At 39.4% G+C, this 24,070-nt stretch overlaps 1 protein-coding gene across 4 annotated transcripts in view; it reads left to right on the top strand.

The window, feature by feature from the left end:
• Positions 1-23,395, top strand: part of ccdc120b (coiled-coil domain containing 120b) — a 55,373-nt gene extending 31,978 nt beyond the window's left edge. For 3 of the 4 annotated variants that reach the window (XM_053227183.1, XM_026935425.3, XM_034314343.2), the window contains 6 exons: positions 1,138-1,258; positions 5,776-5,835; positions 19,422-19,578; positions 19,664-19,765; positions 19,973-20,989; positions 21,090-23,395. In XM_053227183.1, coding sequence (XP_053083158.1) covers positions 1,138-1,258; positions 5,776-5,835; positions 19,422-19,578; positions 19,664-19,765; positions 19,973-20,989; positions 21,090-21,189 — 1,557 coding nt within the window. In that variant the 3' untranslated portion in view covers positions 21,190-23,395. The remainder of the gene's footprint in view (positions 1-1,137; positions 1,259-5,775; positions 5,836-19,421; positions 19,579-19,663; positions 19,766-19,972; positions 20,990-21,089) is intronic. The other variant, XM_053227182.1, reaches the window with a different exon arrangement.
• Positions 23,396-24,070: the final 675 nt, after the last annotated feature.

The following is a 24,070-nucleotide window of genomic DNA, read 5'->3' as shown; positions in this document are numbered from 1 at the left end:
GACTTTAAGAGATTGTCCATTCGTGTGGAGAGCTGAATAAACTGGCTGAGGTCTCTGCATGCTAGTTCCCATTGTAGACCATCAGGCCTGACCGGAACACAGTTTTCAATGCAGGCTTGTTCCATCCGCTCTCTGCACCCCAAATACAGAAAGTTAGGGCATAAATTTCTGCAGATTGTCTACCTTGATTTAATGACAGAAGCCTCTCTCCAGCATCCTTTCTCAGACTCAGGATAGTCAAAAATATCACAGAATTTTTACTCGAAACTTGAGTAGGGTTAGTTTAGCGTCATGGGGTAGCCCTGGTGAGTAAGGTGAGCACTTGGCAAATTTTATCTGTATCCCTTAAAAAATGAGGACACACTAGCAAACAGAATGGCACACTGCATGAAAAATCCTTTACATTTACCAGGTGAACCATCATCATTTTCTGGACGAGCAAGAGGAATGCATTGTGGGTGCAGTTCTGGACCCTCTGTGTTAGGTGAAGCCTCTGTAACACAGGGACCACTGAGTAAGGATCCATTTGCAGGAAGTTTATTATCAGATAAGGTAAGGTCAAAACAGTGTTGGCACCAAAAAGCTTGAGATGACAGACAATTCCAAAACACAATCCAAAGCGTACTCAAAAAATAGGTCAAAATCAGGGGTCATATAAAAAAAATAGGGCAAGGCAAAAGGCAGAGACAAGATAATATGAACAAGGTCATACACGCGATTGCAAACAGAATTCACAAGATTGACTGGCAAACTGCAAGGCTTTAAGTGGGTACAATGGTCCATGTGTTTTTTTTTGTGTGTGACAAACAGGAAATTAGTAAAGTAAGTGAAGAAGTGACTCAAAATTCAGGAGAGTGTGCCCTCTAGCAGTATGGAGTCTAGGCAAGATGTTACACTTGTATTCTGCTTGTATTCTGCTTTGCTGTAATAGTGTCTGGTCATGTTAAGCAGATGTAGACTGTTTACAGATTATTAAGTCTGTGGGAGAATGTACATGCAAATACTTTATTTGTAAAGGCAGCGTGAGTAGGGCCCAGATGTAATGCTAAATTGCATTTTTCTGAACCCACCGCATAAAGCATTTATTAGTCGATAAATGAAATTTTATGGTGTCTGGGTAACTTTAATTGTGTGCAGGATAACCTGGGCCAGCAACGACAGGAGAAGACTGGGTTCAGTGGCACCCTCCTTCAAAGCATCGAGTCAGACAAAAACACTTTACAGAACAAGAGGACTGTTCACCGTGGATGTCACACAGGTGATGCATCTACATAAAAGAGATGTAATTCAAGATCAGACTTGAGAAGTTACAGTTTTGGCATCCATTGTAATAGTATCTAGTGCATGGATTGAATATAACACATTTAATAAAAATTGCACATCTAGAATTTACACTGCTCAAAAAAATAAGGGAAGACTTAATCATTACAGTATAACACTAAGTCAGTTAAACTTTGGGGATATCAATCTGTCTAGTTAGGAAACATAAGTGATTGTGAATCAGTTTCACCTGCTTTGGTGCAAATGAAAGTGACAACAGGTGCACTGGAGAGGCAACAGCAAGACAACCCCCAAAAAGGGAATGGTTTTGCAGGTGGTGGCCACAGACAATTGCTCTCTCTTTATCCTTCCTGACTGATTTGTTTCTAGTTTTGTGTTTTGTTAGGGTCCTTGTCACTACTTGTTGCATGAGGCAGTACCTGCAACCCAATCAGGTTGCACAGGTCCTCCAGCTCTTCCAGGATGGCACATCCATATGTACCATCGCAAGGAGGTTTGGTGTGTCTCCCATCACAGTTTCAAAAGCATGGACGAGATATCGGGAGATGGGCCATTACACAAGGATAGCTGACAGGGCTGTAGAAGGGCAACAACCCAGCAGGACCAGTATCTGCTCCTTTGTGTGAGGAGGAACAGGAGGAGCACTGCCAGAGCCCTAAAAAATGACCTCCACCAAACTGTCAGAAACAGACTCCATGAGGATGGCATGAGGGCTCGATGTCCTCTAGTGGGACCTGTTCTCTCAGCCCAGAGAACACCAGAATTGGCAGGTCTGCCATTGGCACCCTGTTCTCTCCACAGATGAGAGTAGGTTCACACTGAGCATATGTGACAGACGTGAAAGAGTCTCGAGATGCCGTGGGGAACGTTATGCTGCCTGCAACATCATCCAGCATGACTGGTTTGGCGGTGGGTCAGCGATGGTCTGGTGAGGAATATCCTTGGAGGGACGCACAGACCTCCACATGCTAGCCAACAACACCATTACTGCTGTTACGTACCGGGATGAAATCCTCAGAGCCATTGTCAGGCCTTACGCTGGTGCAGTGGGCCCTGGGATTCTCCTGGTGCATGACAATGCCCGGCCTCATGTGGCCAGAGTGTGTAGGCAGTTTTTGGATGACAAAGGCATTGATGCCATTGACTGTCCCTCACATTCTCCAAACCTGAATCCAATTGAGAACCTCTGGGCCGTTATGTATCAGAGCGTCTGAAGCCGCCAAGTAGCACCACAGACTGTCCAGGAATTCAATGATGCCCTGATCCAGGTCTGGGAGGCGATCCCCCAGGACAGCATTCGCCATCTCATCGGCATGCCAAGGCATTGTCGGGAGTGCATAAAGGCATATGGGGGCCACACACACTATTGACTTACATAATGAGTTGCCGTGATGAAATTCATGCAAGTTGGATCAGCCTGTAATTTAAATTTTTGACTTTGATTTTCGGTGTGATTTTGAATCCAGCCCTCAATGTGCTGATGACTTTGGCTTCCATTGACCACTGTGACATCATTTTGTTCTCAACAAATTACACAATGTATATAAGTAAAGATTTTCAACTTGAATATTTTGTTCATCTAGATCCAATGTGTGATTTAAGTGTTCCCTTAATTTTTTTTGAGCAGTATATATTAGGAAATGTATAAACTAATTTAGCTTTCACTGCTCTTCACTCAGAAATGGGTTTGTATATGTGTGGACATGCAGTCAGGTCCATAAATATTTGGACATTAACAAATATATTGTAATATTAGCTGTCTACTAAAATATATTGGGGTGCTTTTAGCTTCATTCTGAGTGTATGTACATCCAAATCTAATGAATGGTGTAGGAATTACAGAACTTTGTGAACCCACCTTTTAAAGGGACTAAATGTAATTGCACAATTGGCTGCTCAGTTGTTCCATGGCCAGGTGTGTGTTATTCCCTCATTATTTCACTTACAAGTAAGCAGATTAAAGGTCCAGAGTTGATTTGTGGCATCTGGAACACCAAAAGACCAGACCATGGAAAGCAGCTGTGGTGGATGACAGAAGAATTATTTCCTTACTAAAGAAAAAAACCCTTGACAACAAAAGGCCAGATTAAGAACATCCTCCAGGAGGTAGGTGTATCTGTGTCAAAGCCAACAATCAAGAGCAGACTTCACCAGAGTTAATAGAGAGAGTTTATCATAATAAGCCTCAAAAACAGGAAGACCAGATTAGCGTTTGCCAAAAACATTTAAATAGCCTGTACAGTTCTTGAACAACATCCTTTGGACAGATGAGACAACGATTAACATATGATCACAAAGATATTAATACAGCCTATGTTCAGAAATCCTGCACTTTTATGCATGTTTTCTATTTTAACTTGATATTCATTAACCTAGTTCATTAATTGTTCACCATTTAAACTATTTGTAAGTGTATTAATATTTATTTTAGGCCTGTTAATTTTTTGTTTGCATATATTTATTTAATTTGTGTTGTAGTTGGTGCCTACTGTGCAGTGTCTTTGAAAATAAATAGTCAAAAGAGTTTAAACAGTGAATTTGGCATCGTGGACATCAAATGAGTGTAGGGCTGCATATGGGGCAATGGGCTGCTCAGATGACATTCCCAGGCTGAAAATCTGTCCCACTCCGGCCCTGATGGGAAGAGAAGAGTATGGAGAAGGGAAGGAACTGCTCATGATTTGAAGCATACCACTTCATCTTATATGGAACTGGTTTCCTTGTATTTATTGGTGGGCTATATCCACCCATTTTCCTTTTTTAAGTGATCAGACAATATTTTCTTGTGGCTATATTATCTGTTCAGATTCAGGCAAATGCTTCAAAAATTATTGAGTGGCGCTTCACAGTGCAGATGGACAATGACCCGAAGTATATTTAAAAAGCAACTTTATTAAGGCAAAGAGTTGGAATGTTCTGCAGTTGCCAAGTCAGTCACTTAACCTCAATCCAACTGAGTATGCATTTCACCATACTGAAGACAAAACATCCCAAGAACAAGCAGGAACTGAAGATGGCTGCAGTACAGGCCTGGCAGAGCATCACCAGGGAAGAAACCTAGCGTTTGGTGAGGTTTGTGGGTTCCAGACTTCATTGACAGCAATCAGTGGCTGTAGTCATTGACTGCCTTTGCAACCAAGTATTAAAAATGTCAATTTCATGTATGATTGTTAGTGTGTCCAATTTCTTTTGGTCCCTTAAAGAGGGGGCACATACAGTCTCCTCTGGAAATATTAGGAGACTGAAGGAAGAAGCCCCTTCTGACACAGCAAGACCGTGGAGGGCTGAACACACATACAAAGAGGCAGCAAATGTGGGGGAACGTGCTCTTTATTTCCTTTTTGAGAGAGGTGAGAGGAAAGGAAGTGAGAGAGAGTGGATCTGGTGAAACTGTGTAGGTAGTGAGGTCTCAGGCTTAGCGCGGTGAACGGGCAGTAGCAGTGCAGTGGCGAGACGGCAGTGACACGGCAGACGTTCTCAGGCGGGGGGGTGGTCGGCGTGCAGAAGCAGTGGCTCGTCTTCCTCGCTGATATCAGCATCTGAGAGAGAGAGAGAGAGAGAGAGAGAGAAAGACAACCGTTAGTGAAGATATCAGCTTTACCTACCTTTCTGGCTGGAGAGTGTCTGCAAGCTTTTTTTTTTGCAGCTCCTCTTCTTCTCCCAGAGAGTGAATTGGAGGCACGCCACTCATTGCCCGCCAGCCGTGCGGCATCTAGTTGCGCCGCCCCACAGCCACGCGCACTCTGGCTGTCCAAAACAACGAGGTGCTGAATGGCGCTGTCTTTTCAGCACCGCACCGTCAGCCATGCAAGGAGTGTTAGACGTCTTCTGTGCGTGGGCTGTCGGCCTGCCATCACACCCCCAAAACAACTGAAATAAGCTCCAGTACTGGAAAGATGAGTAGAAGCCTGGAAAAGCATCTCAAAAAAGAATGCAACAATTTGGTGATGTGAGTGGGTGAGTGGTGATACATTTATTGCAAGCAAGAGATATGCAACCAAATTGAGTGGTCTGCCAACAAATGTGCCATGTTATAAGTTGTTTAACACATCTAGATGTAAATATCAGGAAATGAAAGCTGAAATTCTGATTTATCTTCTCATATTCATCTTTTGATCTCAAACAGAAATGTCTTTCGTATATAGCAAAAACAATAGAATTGGCTTTGTCAATACTGTAGGAGGAGACTGTATACACCATTCACCCGATTTTGATGTAAATACCTTTAAATTAAAGCTGAAAGCTTGCACTTTGATCTCATATTCATGATTTAATTTCAACCCCATTATCCTGTGGTTGACAGCTAAAATAACAATAACTTTGTCAATGTCCAAATATTTATGGGCCTGACTGTATATGACGGGAAATAATGTTTAAGATATTCACATAGTGGTTGTTTTTGTGGCGTCATGCTTTGCCAGTATTTCTGATCTAACCTAATCTAATCCAACCTTTTTGTTCTTAAATTCAGATTTGATTATTTTATATTTGCAGAGGAAACAGTTAAATCAGAGAGCAGTTCCATGTCGGACTCGACTCACTCACAAGATAACGGTGAGTCAGGAATGACAAGTAACTTTGTTTTCCGAGAATATTCACAAATATAGTCAATTTGATGATGAGTGACATCCTTGTAGAACATGCTAAAAAAATACATTTTCCACTCAAACAGCTGGAGAAACTACAAAACTTTATCATCCTTGAAAGATTTATAAAATATTTTTTAAGTTGCTCCTCAACTCCAAAAATGTACACACTTGAGATCTCATTGACAATCAGGACCATAGCAAATAAGTTGTGGAATGTCGGGAACATTTGCCAATTTGCCAGGAGAGGATACATGAGTAATGATTTATAATCTCACTATCCAGTGTCACCCAGAAGAGTATGGGTTCCCTTTTGAATCTGGTTCCTCTCACGGTTTCTTCTTCATCTTCTCAGGGAAGAAACCATCATCTTTGGCTTGCCCATTAGGGATAAACCTAAATCTACATCTATACACACCGTCCACTTTAATAAGAACACCTGCTCATTTATGTTCATCATGCGGCAGCAGTGCAATGTATAAAATCATGCAGATTGAGGTCAAGTCATCAAACATCAGAATGGGAAAAAAGCGATCTCTGTGACTCTCTGAGTATTTTAGAAACTGCTGATCTCCTGGGAATTTCACACACACCAGTCTCTAGAGTTTACACTGAATGGGGTGAAAAACAAAAAATATCCTGTGTGTGGAGGGTCTCCAGGCTGAAACACCTTGTTGATGAGATAAATCAGAGAAGAATGACCACACTGGTCTGAGCTGACAGGAAGTCTACAGTAACTCTTTACAACAGTGGTGAGCAGAAAAGCATCTCAGAATGCACAACACATCAAACCTTGAGGTGGATGGGCTACGTCAACAGAAGACCACATCAAGTTCCACTCCTGTCAGCCAAGAACAAGAATCTGAGGCTATCATGGGCACAGGCTCACTGAAACTGAACAATTGAAGACTGGAAAAAGACCAGGTGATTTTTTGCCCTAATCTTTAACTCCCATTTTGGTGAGTCTGTATGTCTCACCAAAAGTCTGTGCTTTTCTGCTCACCATGGTTGTAAAGACTATTATGTGAGTTACTGTGTCCTTCCTGGCAGCTCGAACCAATCTGGCCATTTTCCTCTGATCTCTCTTATCAACAAGGCATTTCCACCTACAGAAATGTCTCTCGCTCAGTGTTATTTTTTTTTTTTTTTGCATCATTCTGTGTAATCTCTAGAGACAGTTGTGTGTGAAAATCCCAGGAGATCAGCAGTTTCTGAAATATTCAAACCAGCCCAGCTGGGACCAACAAACACAGAGTCCCAGAGATCACATTTTTCCCCATTCTGATGTTTGATGTGAACATTAACTGAAGCTTTTGGCCTGTTTCTGCATGATTTTATGCATTGTGCTGCTGCCACATGATTGGCTGTTTGGATAACTTCATAAATGAGCAGGTGTACAGGTGTTTCTAATAAAGTGGCCAGTGAGTGTATATCTGGTTTATTTGTAAAGCTGATTTGTGACAATATCCATTGTTAAAAGCACTATATAAATAAAATTGAATTAGTTAATAGGACATACTGCCAATTCACCCCAAGTCACACACAGAGGAGCATGGTGAGTTTAACTGTTAAATGTTTAACTGATTCTTGGGGTCGTCACTTTACAAAATCAGTTATGCCACCTTCAAAATAACAGCTATTTTGTGTTGTATGAAATAAGCGTGTTGTATGAAATAAGCTGTTCCTCAGAGAAACCTATAAAATGCTGCAACTTTGCCATTTTGGACCTGTACATCAGGGTACTCCACTTCGTTTTGTTCACTTTGTTCGCTACATAAAAATCCAGTTCTAGAAATAATTCTGTACACCGAAACCATTACTACACTTACTGCAAGCCGTCAGTCTCTCTGTGTATTGGAATGGTATGCTCTATACAGCTGTGGCTTCTTTGCAAACTTTTTGTTTTGTTTTGTCAGAACAAATATAAACAAAATATTTCGCCATTATTGTGTCTAAAATGTCAGTTACTCAATATTAATTTCTTAATAGAACTGTTGTATAAAAGCTCACACTTGCAGTTGTGCTGTTGTACTGAATATCTGCGCAGCTATGATTATCTATGATTACCTGTGGCCTTGTGCCTGTGGTTGAATCACAGCCATACTGATATTCATATGACAGTACTCTGCTTGTGCAATATTACTTAATTATACATGCTATTTGTGTCTTTAAAAAAGTGTTCTGCTCTTAAAGCAGCAAAAATGTTATTAATATTAGTGCAGATACTTTTACTGCTCTGAGAAAAGCATAAGGTTATAAGTTTTTAACAAACAGACTTGGCCAAATTGAAATTTTGTATAGAAAGTGGAAAAAACCCAACTTACTTTGAAGTGCTGAAATAGGTCCAGAGCAGCACAGAATGGCTCATGCACTGTCACCCATAATACCGTGTTCAATCCAGTAACGCATATGAACATCCAGTTGTGTTTTGTTTTTTAGGTTGATTTAGGCTCTCGTCAAACATCACTACAAATTTGCTACCATTAACTTTTGGGTTAAGCTCTATTTTAACGTATGGAGCAAAATGAAACCTTTCCATATATGCTGTCTTATCCCTTCTGAATGGAAACGTCTGCACTAATTCAGAATCTGGGAACACTGCTTTATGTACATCATCTATTCCATCGGTGGATCTGTCCAAGAAGTGGTTTGTCACCATTCTAAACCCCAAATTACCTGTGCTCTTAGTGTTGGCATTGAACCACAAATAGAACAAATGCCAGATGCTGCTGATGATGATGATGACGATTGACAGCAGTGAATGTTTGCTCGGGGTGTCATGGCAAATACTTCTGCAAATCAGAATAAGAAATATGAGTTACAAAGACAAGGGGTTCTGGATGCCAAAAATCTATAGACTTTATTGAATCAAACAACAAAGCTGAGATGGTCTGCAGAGCATCTGATTTACATAGTCGTGGCCCATGCTTTTATACAATTCTAAAACAATAATCTCATTGAATGGAGTTTTCTCTTTTTTCTTTTAATCACACATCTGCCTCTCGTCACAATTATTTCACTATCCCCTTATCTTAGTTTTAACCACGGCGAGAGTTCAGTCAGTTTATGTTTCAAAAACAACATTAGCCTTCACCTTAAAAAACTTCATCTACACGGTCACACCAGTCTGTTCTCACAGAAACATCCCTGCAGGATCACAGGCCCAAAGTCACCCTTCCAAATGCACCAGAAATGGTACAGTGTAGTATATAAATGAAGCTCTAAAATTTAATACATGAGGTGATTTAAGGTCACTTTTCAATACTGTTGCATAGATACAGATTGATATAATACTGATTAACAAATGATATTGATATAGATAACAGGAAATTCCTCCAAAGGGGCAGTGGCAGAAGTCAAAGTAGGTCTGTCTGTGTAAACTGGCGAGCAAAAGTCGGCAATAGAAAACTAACTAGCTTTAGCATAGCTTCTGTGCTGCCTGCTCTGCATGATTCAACTGCATTGATTCCCACTGTACAGAGTTTAACTGTAACTGGGCACAGTGTGCACACTGGTCTTAGCCAGCATACTGTAAGTATTTGCTGTTCTCTAGCCACTTTGGCTTAAATTGACATTTACCCATGTCAACAGTGCTTGTGCATGCTAATGTTAGCTCAATGCATGTCCCTGTGTTGTGTAAGTGACCGACCCTTAATATGTGTGATGTCAGGTGTTTTTTACATAAACAACACAAGACAAAGTTAAATAAAAGATACCTTTCTGAAGCATAAAATTTAAGACCATCCAATTTCAAATTTAAGACAGTTTAAGCCTAATTAGGGCCTTAAATTTGAAATAAAATGAATTTTCAGACAAATTAAGACTTTTTAAGGACCCAACATTCAGAAACCAGGTGGGGAAAAAATAAGTACATCCTGCAACATGTAGAGCCACCTTTAGCAACAGTGACTTGAAGTAAGTGTTCTGTAGGAGTTTATCAGTCTCTCACATCGTTTTAGAAAAATTTTGGCCCACACTTCTTCTTCAGTTCATTTGTTTATGCACAGTTCTTTTAAGATCCCACCACAGCATCTCAGTGGGGTTGAGGTCTGGACTTGGACTTGGCCATTCCCACACCTTGACTTTTTTCTTATTTAGCCATTCAGATTTGCTGGTGTGCTTGGGATCACTGTCCTGTTGCGTGACCCAATTTCAGCCCAGCTTGATTGAAGGGCTTTTTCCTAGCCACTCTTCCATGAAAGCCATATTTATTCAGTCTTTTTATGATTGTGCTGTCACAAACATAAACATTTAATGTGCTTACAGAGGCCTGTAGGTCACATGATGTAGCTCTTGGGTTTGTCTTTAAATCTCTGAGCATTAATCGGTCTGACCTTGTACTGAATTTGCTGGGACACCCACTCCTTGGAAGATTGGCAACTGTCTTAAAGGCTCTCCATTTGTAAATAATCCTTCTCACTGTAGGATGGTGAATTTCAAATTGTTTGGAGATGGCCTTATAACCCTTCCCAGATTGATGAGCAGCAAAGAAGGCATGACTGTATTTCTTAAAATGCAGTCGTGGATGAGCAGGTTGCTTAGCTGAAATCGCTGATTCTGAATCTGAGAGCTTGCAGCACCCAAGCTCCTGTCACACTGCAAAGATTTTATTTAAAGGGACATTCCCCAGCCAAACTAAAAATTTAATCTCTTCATGGCCACAATTGACCCATCTTATTTCCACCATGATAATGCACCATGTCACAAAGCAAAAGTCTTCTCAAACGGGTTTCATGAACATGACAGTGAGTTCAGTGTTCTTCAGTGGCCTTCCCAGTCATCGGATCTGAATCCAATTGAGCACCTTTGGGCTGTGATAGAACGGGAGATTCACAGCATAAATTTCAGTACTTGACTAATGAGATGCATTAAAAGAAGCAAGTTATGCAATATGGAGTTGGTCCAGCCAGGGCAGAGGATCAAGGGGAGGCAAGGCGGGGGCATCCCAGGCTCCCTCCACAGCATCTCATAATGAGTTCACCCACCTCCAGTACCCCAAGGGGGCCAATCCCACTGCAGCCCACCAGAGGTACAAGGCTAGGGTAAAAGATTTGCTTAATGAGCCTTAAGGCATCAATCAATATTTAAACAGGGGGACAAAAAAAAAATTAGAACGATAGGCTAATAATAATTACGTATCATGATAACAGTGTTAACAATGCTAGGCACAGCAGCAGCCTCTGTAATAATAGTAATATTGATAACATCAATAATAATTAAGGAGGTGAACAAACACATGATCAAATAAGCAAATATAAGCAATATAATATCCTATTACTAGAAGAGTAAAGTTAAAGGGGATAGAAGAAAAAAATTAAGTAAATTAAAAAAAAAAAATAACAATAATAAAATGACTTATTATTATTAATAATACTAATAATAATTCAACAAAAAATAAAAATAAAACAATGTCTAAAAAAATAAATAGAGATGTATGTGGCATCAACCTGTATTTATTTTAACGTTTGAAATGGTTTAGGAATGGTTTCCAGTTTTCTTTGAAGGGCAGCATATAGTTTTTATGGAGAGCTGTGATTTTTCCATAGATATATACTCAATTAATAGATTATTCCACTGATTTAAATTGAGTAAGCACTCTGACTTCCAGTTTTGAAGAACTGCTTTCATGGCAATGGTTCAAGAAATCAGCAAACTATCCTGGTGTTTGGCTGGTATATTGATCAGTGTGAGGTCGCCATGCAGACAAAGGGATGGAGATGGGGGGATTTCGCAGCTCATGATAGCCGATTGGGAGATTGAAGAATTAAGTGATTGAAACTATGTTTCTGTAGGCATAACAGAAGGTGCATTGAGAAGCGATAATTAATCTGAGGGAGAATTTCCATTTTGATACTTGCTATTCGTCCTATTAATGAAAGAGAAACATTCGTCCAACATCTAAGGTCATCAGCTATTGTTAAGCAGTGGAGTGTAGTTAAGTGAGAACAACTCTGACAGCCTGGAGGAGATGTTAATGCCTAAATACTTAATACTTCCAACACAGAGTGGAAGAAATTAATCCTGATCCTGTGGAATCCCAAGCCTCATCAGAGGGTGGAAGTATGGTATATTTATTACAGTTTATAGTGTAGTTATTTGAAATAGATATTTTAAAACAATGTATTGATAACTTTAAATGTTTCCTGAAGTGAAGATTTAGGGCTCTGCAAATACAGTAAGATATCACCCGCATAGAACCTAATTTTATCTTGTGTGTTTATGGTATGAATTCCGTTGATTTTACTATTCTGTCTTATAGCTATTGCAAGCGGTTTGACAATGGCAAACAATGAAGGGGAGAGTGGAGATCCCGTTTGTGGTGACTGTGGCTTTTGGTGCAGTGTACAATATTTTTATCCAATGGATGAATGACTCCCCAAAGCCATATTTGTGTAATGTGTGGAATAGAAATGTCCAGTTGACCTTATCAAATGCTTTCTCAGAGTCCAGTGATACAATTATTGTATTAATTTTGGACTGTTGAGAAATATTTATCAGGTTAAATAATCTACAGATGTCATCTGAAGAGTACCTTTTTTGATCAAGCCTGTCTGATTGGGGTGGATTAATGTGAGGGTCACTGTTTGTAGTCTGGTGGCTAAAACCTTTGTAATTATTTTCAGGTCTGTATTCATTAATGAGAGGGGTCAGTAAATGGTGTGTTGTGTGGGGTCTTTAAGTAACTTTAAGAGTTCAATTTAAGTATCACTGTTATAGCTGCCATGTTCATATGCAAAGGGTAGATGTGTGTTTGATTTCCTTTGTCAGTCTATTGAATAATGGTGATAATATGTCCCAGAAGTGTTTATAAAATTCAGGAGGGAAACCATCAGGTCTGGGTGATTTATTATTTGACATCTGGAACAGGGCTTTATGAAGTTCTTCTGGTGATAGAGGAGCATCGAGACTGTTAGCTATTTCTTTGGAAAGTTTAGGTATATCTAGGTTATCTAAGAATGATTGTATTTCTCCTAGAGTTGGTTCTTGTTCTGATGAATATAAGTTACTGTAGAATGTGTGAAAGGTATTGTTTATTTCTAGTGGATCTTGGGTGATTTCTCCTGTTGAGTTTTTTGCTCATGGGATTGTTGTTTTATCATTTTTATGCTGTAAAAGTAAGTATTTACCTGCCAAGTATTTACCTGATTTATTGTTGCTTTAAAAATTATTATATTTGATTGTATAATAAACTGTTTTTTTTTTATATATATATATAATTTCTTCCAGTTGGTTTTGGGCATTCCTTAATTCAGATAGTGTTTGATCATCTAAGTTCTTAGTGTATATAACTGATAATTTTTTAATCTTCTGTTTCAGTCAATCACTTCCATAAAGGATGTACACTCTCTTCATCTTAATGTAATAAATTCTGGATCTTTGAGTAGTGACATACTGAGGTGCCATCTAGGAGAAGGTTTTGTGTACGGTTATATATTTCGAGTTAGAAATACAGGTGCATGGTCACTGATTATAATTGGGTACAGCCCCTCGGGATCTGTAGTAATTGAATGTAGATTAAATGTTAATCTTTTATGCACCAGAATTGAAACACCTTGTTGTCTACTGTTATATGTTGCTGAGAATATCTGATCATATTGTTCAAATCTGATGCACTGTAATTCTGAGTTTGACAGATTACAGTTTCCTGTAATAAACAAATATCTGAGTTTAACATAAGAAGATAGCTGAGGATTTTGTCCTTTTAGCTTGAGTACAAATGCCACGCACTTTCCATGTTACCAGGTTGAGTGTTGGAATTGTTACTTATTAAAGCTAAATCTATGTTTGTAAAATGTTTATTTGAATACTGTATGTGAAATTTTTTCCCATTTCTCAGTTAGCCCCATTTTGTCCAACAGATGACTAAAGTTGTGCTGTAGAAAGTGGTAATAATAATAATAATAATAATAATAATAATAATAGTAATAAAGCTAAGTATTCAGCAAAGAGGAAGCAAAGTAGGTATAAAAGAGAAGAGCAGATAAGAGGAAGAGAAAGGTGGGACAAATAACCTGACATTTGTGTAAATGACAGATGTGTGGGTAGTGAGAATGTGGATGAGAAACAAGAAAAAAAATCATGTTTAGTCCATTATGAGAAGGAGAAGGGTAGAGAGATGTAGTGTATGTATGTTTTTGTGTGAGCAGGGGGCAGAGGGGGAGACATAGTCCATGTGTCCCTATGAGAGGACCAGTATTTAGAGGTTTTTATAGTCATCATCAATATTGTTCTAATTCTTGGTCTAGAAGAGCCATGGGGTGATCTTTGAGTTGCGGAAGAGCTGTCCTTCAATAGAGAGTCTATCCACAACCAGATACGCACATTTATTGTTTTTCCTGTTAGGTAGAGTCAGGTAGAGTATTTTCTGCCATTTGTTTATTTCTCTTGGAAATTGGCCGCTGATTCTGTATTTTGTTCCTTTTAATTCTCTTCCTTTGCTTTTCACAAGTTCTTTCTGTTTAAAGTGTTCAAATTTGGCTACAATGGGTGTGGGTCCTTTGTGGGTTCTTGTACCAAGGCAGTGGACTCGATGGAATGTTATATTATTGACAACGTCTTGTGGGAGTTTTAGCTGTGTTTTCATAGTTTCCTTCATTAGTTTATTTTTTTTATTGTTCCAATTTGTTCAGTTAATGAGACGACAGTAGACTGTAGTTCAGTGTTTGCTTTCTCTTTTTTCTCTAGGTTTGAATGTGGTTATGTGCACAGAGTTCTTTGTGTATGGATGTCAGTAAGTCGAGTTTCTTATTAATACTTGCCAGGAGACTAACCTCTATCTCAGTGGTCTGTACATCCTCTGTGTTGGTGGATGAGTCTTTCTTCTTTCTTTTGATTGGGTTTTTTGCAGTGTGTCAGCTGTGTAATCCATATTGTGCTGTTGGTAGTAGTGGTTTATAAATGCTTCCGTCAAGTCTGTTAAGTCTGCCACTGTACAAAATTCTTCATCTATATTCAAACTGCACAGGGCTTGCTGTTATGAAATTGTGTTTAGATTTACATTTTTGACCCTTTTTTAATTTCTAGATTAATAGCGGTAAGTCCATTCCGGTGTTACCAGCAGGGCGCTGCCATGATTGCTGTATTTTCACCTCCAGGTCCACAGTCTCGCATTACTCACAGCACCTTGTGCTCTCTACCAGGTGGCCCAGTCTGATGAATCATGTTTTCTTTTACCTCATGTGGATGGCCAGGTGTGTGTGTGTGTGTGTGTCACTTACTTGGGGAAGAGATGGCACCAGGATGCACTATGGGAAGAAGGCAAGCTGGCGGAGGTAGTGTGATGCTCTGGGCAATGTTCTGCTGGGAAACCTTGTGTCCTGGCATTCATGTGGATGTTACTTTCACACGTACCTAGCTCATACATGTCAACATTGGGATTTGGAAATAAGGGAAATCCCCCGAACCCCCACACACACCAAGATTTTTTATTTTTTTTAATTGATAATTGGATTTTAACAGTGAAAGAACAAACAACCTGTTGTGAGAGATTTAGAGTATTAACAGTTAAACATAAAAAAAAATTACAATGCAATAATAATTATATAAAAAACTAACTGATAATACATAAATAGAAAAATACTACTAATAAAAAATAAAATATGTTTACTTTTCATTTTGACTAAATTGGGGGGTCCACACACACCAAGATACTTGCAGAAAGTTTTCGCCTTTTTTGCAGGTACTCTAACGCCATCTCTCTCACGTTCCTCCATCCTCGGGATGCTGTTCTTCTTCTTCTACCGCTATTCTTCTTCTACTTGTTTTATTGGCGGGTGCCATTTGAGTGAGTTCTGTAGATGTTACAGCTAATGTTCTGTATACTACCACCTGCTTTACCGGAGGCGAATGTAGCAAACATATCAATTACACCCAGTGGGATTTCTTTTTATAGAAAGATTAAAAATACGGGAGAAATACCGGAAAATATTTAAACGAGATGATAGCGGGATAGAATGGTAAAATACGGGAGAATCCCGGAAAAAACGTGAGGGTTGACAGGTATGACCTAGCTAAACATTATTGCAGACCAAGGACGCCCCTTCACGGCAAGAGTGTTCCCTAATGGCAGTGGCCTCTTTCCGAGGGATGATGTGCCCTGCCACACTGCAAACATTGTTCAGGAATGTTTTGAGGAACATGACAAAGAGTTACAGAACTACAAGGGACTACATAAATTTATATATAAAGTGCACTAGTGCAAATGTGCAGACAGCATAAGACAGTACAGTGACTACTGAGATAGACAATGGGCACAGTAAGTCCCAGTGCAGCGCCGACCAGTACACAGTTCTATTAGAAAGTGAATCCCGTGACAATAGTGCAAAGAGAGTACAATATAAGTTGCTGTAGGTGTAAACATAAGAAGTAATGTGGGGACGTGCAAAAAAAATTGGATGGAGGATGGAGGATGTATAGTTGTGTATGTGTGTGTTCTTTCAGTCCAGTTTCTGAGTATTGAGGAGTCTGATGGCATGGGGGAGGAAACTGTTGCACAGTCTGTGCGTGAGGGCCCAAATGCTTCGGTACCATTTGCCAGACGGCAGGAGGGTGAAGAGTGTGTGAGAGGGGTGTGTGGGGTCCTCCACAATGCTGGTGGCTTTGCGGATGCAGCGTGAGGTGTAAGTGTCTGCGATGGAGGGAAGAGACACCCTGATGATCTTCTCAGCTGTCCTCACTATCCGCTGAAGGGTCTTGCGATCTGAGACAGTGCAATTCCCAAACCAAGCAGTGATGCAGCTGCACAGGATGCTCTCAATAACCTGGTTGCAGTGATGCAGCAGTGAATCAGCACTTGCTTCTGCTGCATCTACAAATTCATGACAAGAATCAAAAGATGCTCTTTTAAAATGTGGTCCTCCAATGGCACCCTGACAACATGGGCCATTCTGACTTTTGTCACATTGCCCATTTATTTTATTAAACCCATAGTCCATTAATGTTATGTAAAAGAAGACTGCAAATGGATTTTATTTGTATTTTTCAAATGTGAGTAAAATAAATTTTGATGATAGTCATTTAAATACTCTAGTGTTATGGATTTAAATTTGCTGCAGTACAACTAAGGATGTCTTCTGATGCATGTTTATGAACATTCTTGTTGCCACCTTGATATTTGATGATATTGCAGATATTATTTATTTCAAGGAAAAAACAGCAAATAATAGTAAAAATTTATTGTACATTTATAAATGTCAAAATGTTTTGGGAAATTCCTTAAGCACAATCTCTCCTGTCTATTTTTCTACTATCATTATGAAAATAGGCCATAAATCCTAGGATTAGTTTACAAAAATGTGTTTTGCATATTTACGTGTATGGGCATGGGTAAATGATTCAGAAGGGATTTTTCATGGCTTGGACCACTGAATCAGATCAAATAAGAATTTACACGAGCACCTTATGTTACAAAATATATGCTTGTTCTTATGTGCTAATCAGATATACTGATCCTGATTAACAATTTTTTAAATGTAACTTTGTCCACTCCAGGTGACCATACCTCAATCTTGGCAGATATCCTCAAAACTTTATTGTAAACCTTTCTTTCATCTTTTGTTCAAATCCACCAAGCAGTTCTGAATTATAGCTGTTTGAGTAAATGAAACTCCATCCCTCTGTGATTGATGCGGCAGCCATATTACTCAGAAATTTCAATATATTTTGGAAAAATATTGACTTTTGACCTCCCATGAGTAATTTGTGAAGGTAGGCCAAGAATCCTCTGAATATTTACAAAAGTAGGTTTCACATATCATGCAAGTTATATATCATATAAATTATGCACAGCAGGACTAAATGCTGTGAAGGCGAATATTTAGATCATGTGACACTGAATCAGGAATTGAAAGATATTTCACTGCACATCCTTTACCAAAAATATTTTGTCAATTTGCAGATTCAGATACAGCCATTTCAGTAAATTAGGCTCAGCCTGGCAAAAGTTGATTGGCTTGGGACGGCCATATTTTCATACACTTTTCAAAAACAGTCTCCCCTGAGTAGTTTGACACCAATATCTTGAAGATAGGTCAAAATGCCTAGGACTAGTTAGCAAAAGTTGGTTTCACATATTATGCAAATTATCATGAGTGGGAGTGGCTATGTGATCCAAATAACATTTACATTTATGGCATTTGGCAGACGCCCTTATCCAGAGCGACTTACAATTATCTCATTTATACAACTGAGCAGCTGAGGGTTAAGGGCCTTGCTCAAGGGCCCAGCAGTGGTAGCTTGGTAGTGCTGGGATTTGAATGCTCAACCTTCTGATCAGAAATTTTTATATGGTTTCAGCAACAGAGAAGAGAAATACATTTTCCCAAGAGAAAATCTTGTTTTTTGGGCAAAATAATGAATAAATGTGTGTGAAATTTGAAATTGCAAGAGATTGTATTGCCCTACCAAAACCTACCATTCAAGTTTCATCATGATAGCTCAGTAGGAACCCTGTCAACCCTGCCTACTGGAAACTGTTCGGCCAATGGTGCCCATGTTTTTAAGTAATTGAGTCATCTTTAAAAATCCACTTACATATAAGCACAAAGATGTATCCTACCAAATTTTAGCTCAATCAGACTTATTGTTCTTGAGAAAGAGTTACCTGAGTTTAGCTCCACCCTCTGTGTAAGACCACACCCCAATCTTTGCATCCAGTCTGCGGGGGCCAAGCACCACGTGCAGCTCGCACCACAGTTCTCACCAAATGGCACAGAACACTAAAGCAACCATAGATGAACATTAAACATTTGCAGTTAAAATTAGTGCCCGTGTTCTGCGCAGGCACATTTGGATCAGGATGCACTCCCTCTAGAAAAAATGATCAAGTAGGACAACACAGTTGATGTTACAGATTTTAATTTATTTAAAATAACTGTGAGATTGGATTGGGTGTCAAACTAACATGGAAGCAATAATGAGTTACAGCTGTTTGGGTAAAACTTGACTGATATGTGGTGGCCATATTGTTTACAAATCTTACCATGTTTTTGATAATTGCTGAGGTTCACACTCTCCTGAGTAATTTGACCCCAAGTTTGTGAAGATTGTCGAAAAGTCCTAGGACAATTTCACCAAAGTTGGTTTTGCATATTATGCAAATTAGCAAAAAATCCATCATGGCTGAAATGACTGGAAATTAGTTAAACCAAGGAATAAGTGGAAAAGGAATTTTGAGTGTAGGACTTGAGGTTCTTGAGGTATGGACCAAAATGTAAATGCTTCAGGCTGATTGGCCCATATCACTTTCTACCTGTTGATCAAATTTCATGAATGTAGGACTTATGGTTTGTTCTGCACAATTCATTTCAGCAGAGAATTGAAATAAGTAGAAGTAGTAGAAGAAAAGTCGTACGTTAAAAAATCCTACACTACGTGCTTGGACCCCTAAAATCCTAACAAAAACAATAGGGTTCCAGCACTCTGTGCTTGGACCCTTAAGGATCCTAGAAATTCCAATAAGGCTCCAAGCATCTTGCCCCCCTAAAAATCTTTAACCTTCTGGATACTTTGAAATCCTCTGAACAACACCAAACCTGTCATTCTTGTGGTCCACAGAGGACTTGTCTTCCAGTGTGGTTTCTGAGCATCGCTCACTTTCTCACCCTCGCCTGGCCTCAGGCAGTCCTGACAGCCGCCTGTGTAAGAATCTGTCTCCAGTGGAGATTTACTACGAGATGAGGACATGCCATAACTCTGCCTCTAGCTCTGTCAGGTAAACATGATAATCTTTTCCTGGCAGCATCTTGCCTGGCATCTTTGTGCTGTAGGTAATAATTCACGCATGATCGTTAACCTAGCCCAAGTCATTCCCTGCCAAGAAGTGCATCCAATGTGGATGGCATGAGTGTTCCAGCTACACCTATACTATCTCAAAATATGCCAGTCTGCGTTCATGTGAGGTATAGTGCTTGATTTTTTTATTATGCCCAAACTCTCCACTTCTGCTACGTAATTTAATGAAGTAATTATATATCAGCTGTGGTTACATGCATGTGGTATTGAGAATGTGTATGCAGAAGTACAAGTAATGGTTACTAAAATTGGATTTAAGATAATCCTCGTTCCGACACGTTTATTCACAGCAGCATCTCTTTTATCACTATCAGGTCTGATATGTCTAGTGATGTAGCACTAAAGCAGTGGAATGGAAGTCCGGACATTGCTCAGTTTGTTCCACTGGCATCTCTGGAGAGTTCTTCCTCAGAGCGTATGAGTTACATATTCAACTCTCTTGCACGCCGTAGCAACAGCTCTGAGGCATTGCTTGACCGTTCCAACCATCCTCAGCTAGTGGCTCCCCTAAATGGCATGCCCCCAAGAACTGGACCCTATAAGAGCTCAGAGTGCTTGACTGATGGCAAGCTGAGGCATATGTATCATGGGAGCCCAGAGAGGCAGCTGGGTGGATCTAAAGAACAAGGCCACATGCATTCATCAGTTAACAAAGGATGCGGGGCAGGCTATGATGAGACACTGATGGACTGTATGAGCAAGCCACAGAAGAGACCAGTTCAGTCCCAGAAACACTTTTCAGTAGAGCACATATGGCCTGACCTTTCTGCTCTTCCCAAATCTGGGACCTCAGCTCATTGCGATGTTTTTCCTCATTCCCAGATGCACCTAGCCTCTGCCACACCCTCATACAGTCCCATATTTGTGCAGAGTTACCAGCCTAAACCACGTCGAGTCAAAGTCACACGGACTAAGTCCTGTGGGCCCTTTACCCCTCTCCAGCAGCACAGCCTGGATCATTTACTGGTATATGCTTACGAGCCTACCAACCTTTTATCTGGCTCCAATGCTTCATCCTTTCCCAACCTACTACCCAACCAAACAGAGATGCCCAATTCCACTGTCACTTTCAGTAGCAAACCTGGACCCTTCTCCCTGCCTGCCCTGGATGACTCTACCCGCAGCCTACACAAGGCTCTGGCATTGGAGGGGCTTCGGGACTGGTATCTGAGGAATGCACTGGGATACCCCACTGCAACCAGGGGGCAAGACGGACTTCGCCTGCGCCCCCCGCCCCACCTGGTGCGCCTTCCATGGTCTGTCCCGCTGGGCCCACTCTACTCACAGATCCCCCAGTCGACCTCCTTTCATGACCACCCACTGCATGGCAGGTAAATCACAAATCTTGCTTATTGTGTTTCTTTTTGAGAGTGTGTACGGTCATGGCAGTGTCCTCTAACTATGTCTAAAACTGGTCTCTCGCTCTGTCAGGTCTGTGGAGCTCTCTCTCTACCCAAAGCAATTTACCTCCAAGGAAACCACTCAGAAGGAGTCTAGCTCAGATCCCCCTGCCCCTGGAACTCTGGTATAACTGCCAGATCACGTTACATTTAAAAACCTACATTATGCTATCTAAAACCATAAATTTGTATGGCAATTTTCAGAAACCAAGCTCAAGTCATACAGTTAGGACGAAGGATTTTATAAAGAGAGATAATGCCCTATGCCCTACTACATATGTGTACTACTGAAGTGCAGTACAATTATATTACAGTTACATTTATATATGATTTGGGAAGCTGTGATAAGCTTATCTTTCAATGACCTTCAGATATATTTTCATGGTTATATAGATGTAGATGTATGCATTCAAAATTGCTATTTTGAAACTAATATGGTTACAGAATTATGAACATGAGTTCAATAAATAATGAACTCATGTATTTTAATGTATTATAAAACTGTGAATGTGTAGAATACATTTTGGTTTAATATCTTTATGTACCAGTCAACAGAGAGAACCTCAAAACTGAGGAAAATGGTCATTGGGTAAAATGCTTTTATGAAAACCTAGGCCTGCAAGCAGGCTAAAAAATTACTACCATGTTTTCCAGATAATAATGTACATTGTTTTGCCTTGCATCATGTGCTGCAACATTTAATGTGATTTTGTCTAATTTGGTATTAGCATAATTTTAATATGCCTACTTGTAATATTTGTTAGCATTTTAATGGTGGGCTGCTTATTTGTTAGGGTTGATATTGGTATGCAAGCCAAAATCTTCAATAATTGTGTTTGCAAACAAAACACAGTTACGAAAGCAAGTAGAACCTGTAGCCATATTGAAACCTCCTGTCTTATTATGACTGAGAGACATGTAGCTTTGAGAAGCACTGACTATACTGAGCACCTACTCTAGAAATCTTTACTATAGAATTCATTGTAAACCTTAAGTATTCCAAAAAATAATGTCATAGAGACACACTATATGGTCAAAGGTTTGTGGAAACCTGGTCATCACACCTTCAGCAAACTGTTGCGACAAAGTTGAAAACACACAGTTGTATTGGATGTATTTGCATTCTGTAGCTCTACAATTTCTCTTCACTGGAACTAAGGGGCCTATCCCAAACCTGTTCCAGCGTTACAATCCCCCTGTGCACATAACAAGGTGCATGAAGACATGGTTTGCCAAGGTTGGAGAGGAAGAATTCAAGTGGCCTACACAGAGCATTGGTAGTGGCCTACCTCAACCCCACTGAACACCTTTGGGATAGGTTGGAACACTGACTTGCATGACATCAGTGTCTGACCTCATTAATGCTCTTCTGGACGAATGAGCAGAAATCCCTACAGCCATGCTAAAAAAATCTAGTGGAAAGCCTTCCCAGAAGAGTAGAGATCATTGTAACAGCAAGTGGGGACTAAATCTGGAATGGGATGTTAAAAAATTCAATTTCAATTAAATTTTATTTGTATAGCTCTTTTAACAATGGACATTGTCATCACAAAGCAGCTTTACAGAAATGAATATATTCAGGATATAAATTGTAAATGTATGAGTTTATCCCTAATGAGCAATCCAGAGGCGACAGTGGCAAGGAAAAAACTACCTGAGACAATATGAGGAAGAAAACTTGAGAGGACAGAGACTCAAAAGGGAACCCATCCTCATCTGGGTGACAGTGAAAAGAACATGTGATGTGCACATGAGTGTCATGGTCAGGTGTCCACAAACCTTTAGCCATATAGTGTATCTGGCATCATTGAAACACTGGATTCATAAGGCCAGTAGTGGAAAATAACAATGTAAAAGCATTACAAGACAATTATGAGGTTTTAGCATTTTTTTTCCTAAGCAGACAAAATTTAGTAGGTATGTCTTGTAGTTTATGGTGTGTTATTGTTCAGAAAATACTGTATTTTTTTTTATTTTATTTCCTATCTTATTCTACTGTGGTGATGTTTTTTATACTACATAATGTATAGTTTAATAAAGAAAGAGCAACATCATCTGATAATGGTCATTTTTGGGATTAATGTTATGTCTTGGAAACCAGCAATTAATACAAGAATGTTCTTGTAAATGTAAACTTCCAGTCATATTTCGAGCTGAGTTATGTGCACGTAGTGAGTTAATACTAAATTTGAGCATGTCTGTATTCAGACCTCAGACAGAACCAGGGACCTGCATGTTGCTTGGACAGTTGTGCCAGAGATGTGAGTGCAGATATTTGCAATTCTGAGGTTGAACCTATGTCAATATTTCTTGTGTTAATAAATATTGATTCCAGCCCCACTGTCTGACAGTTTGTTGTAACCACAATATGTCATGTAAATATTCATTCATCTGCATAAATGAATTCTTAGGGCTGATTTCAAAGTTGGCAACTTTTTAAGTTTAAAAGTTAGCATCAATATGTCTGCAAATTCAGGTAATTTTAAAATTACCTGCATATAGTTCGCCTCTCCATGGTTGCATGACTTTCCTTGAGTATAGTTCTTGGGATGTTTCAGTTGTGTCCAGACCACTACATTTAAAGACAAGCACTTTCGATTAAGAGATAGAAGTGGGATAGAAAATGTGGACTGACTGAACAACTCAACTGTCAACTGCAATATGATGTAGCATAAAATCTATTTTAAAAATAGAGATTAGAATAATATGATAATATAAAGATTAAAAGTAGTCAAAGATTAAAATAAACATTGAATTGTAGTTGTCTAGGCTGACTGACATGAGTAGGATGTAGAAAGGTTTTAATATACATTTAATATATGTTTCACAACCATTCAATTCAATTTTATTTGTATAGTGCTTTTAACAATGGACATTGTCACAAAGCAGCTTTACAGAAATAAATAGATTCAAATTAAGTTAAACTAAAATAAATTGTAAATATGTGAATTTATCCCTAATGAGCATGTCAGTGGTGACAGTGGCAAGGAAACCATTTATTGCATACAGCAC

The sequence above is a fragment of the Pangasianodon hypophthalmus genome, chromosome 20 (genome assembly GCF_027358585.1).
Source record: "Pangasianodon hypophthalmus isolate fPanHyp1 chromosome 20, fPanHyp1.pri, whole genome shotgun sequence".
Taxonomy (NCBI): Eukaryota; Metazoa; Chordata; class Actinopteri; order Siluriformes; family Pangasiidae; genus Pangasianodon; species Pangasianodon hypophthalmus.
The sequence above is the reverse complement of the archived record's forward strand: the minus strand, read 5'-3'. Positions and strand labels throughout refer to the sequence as shown.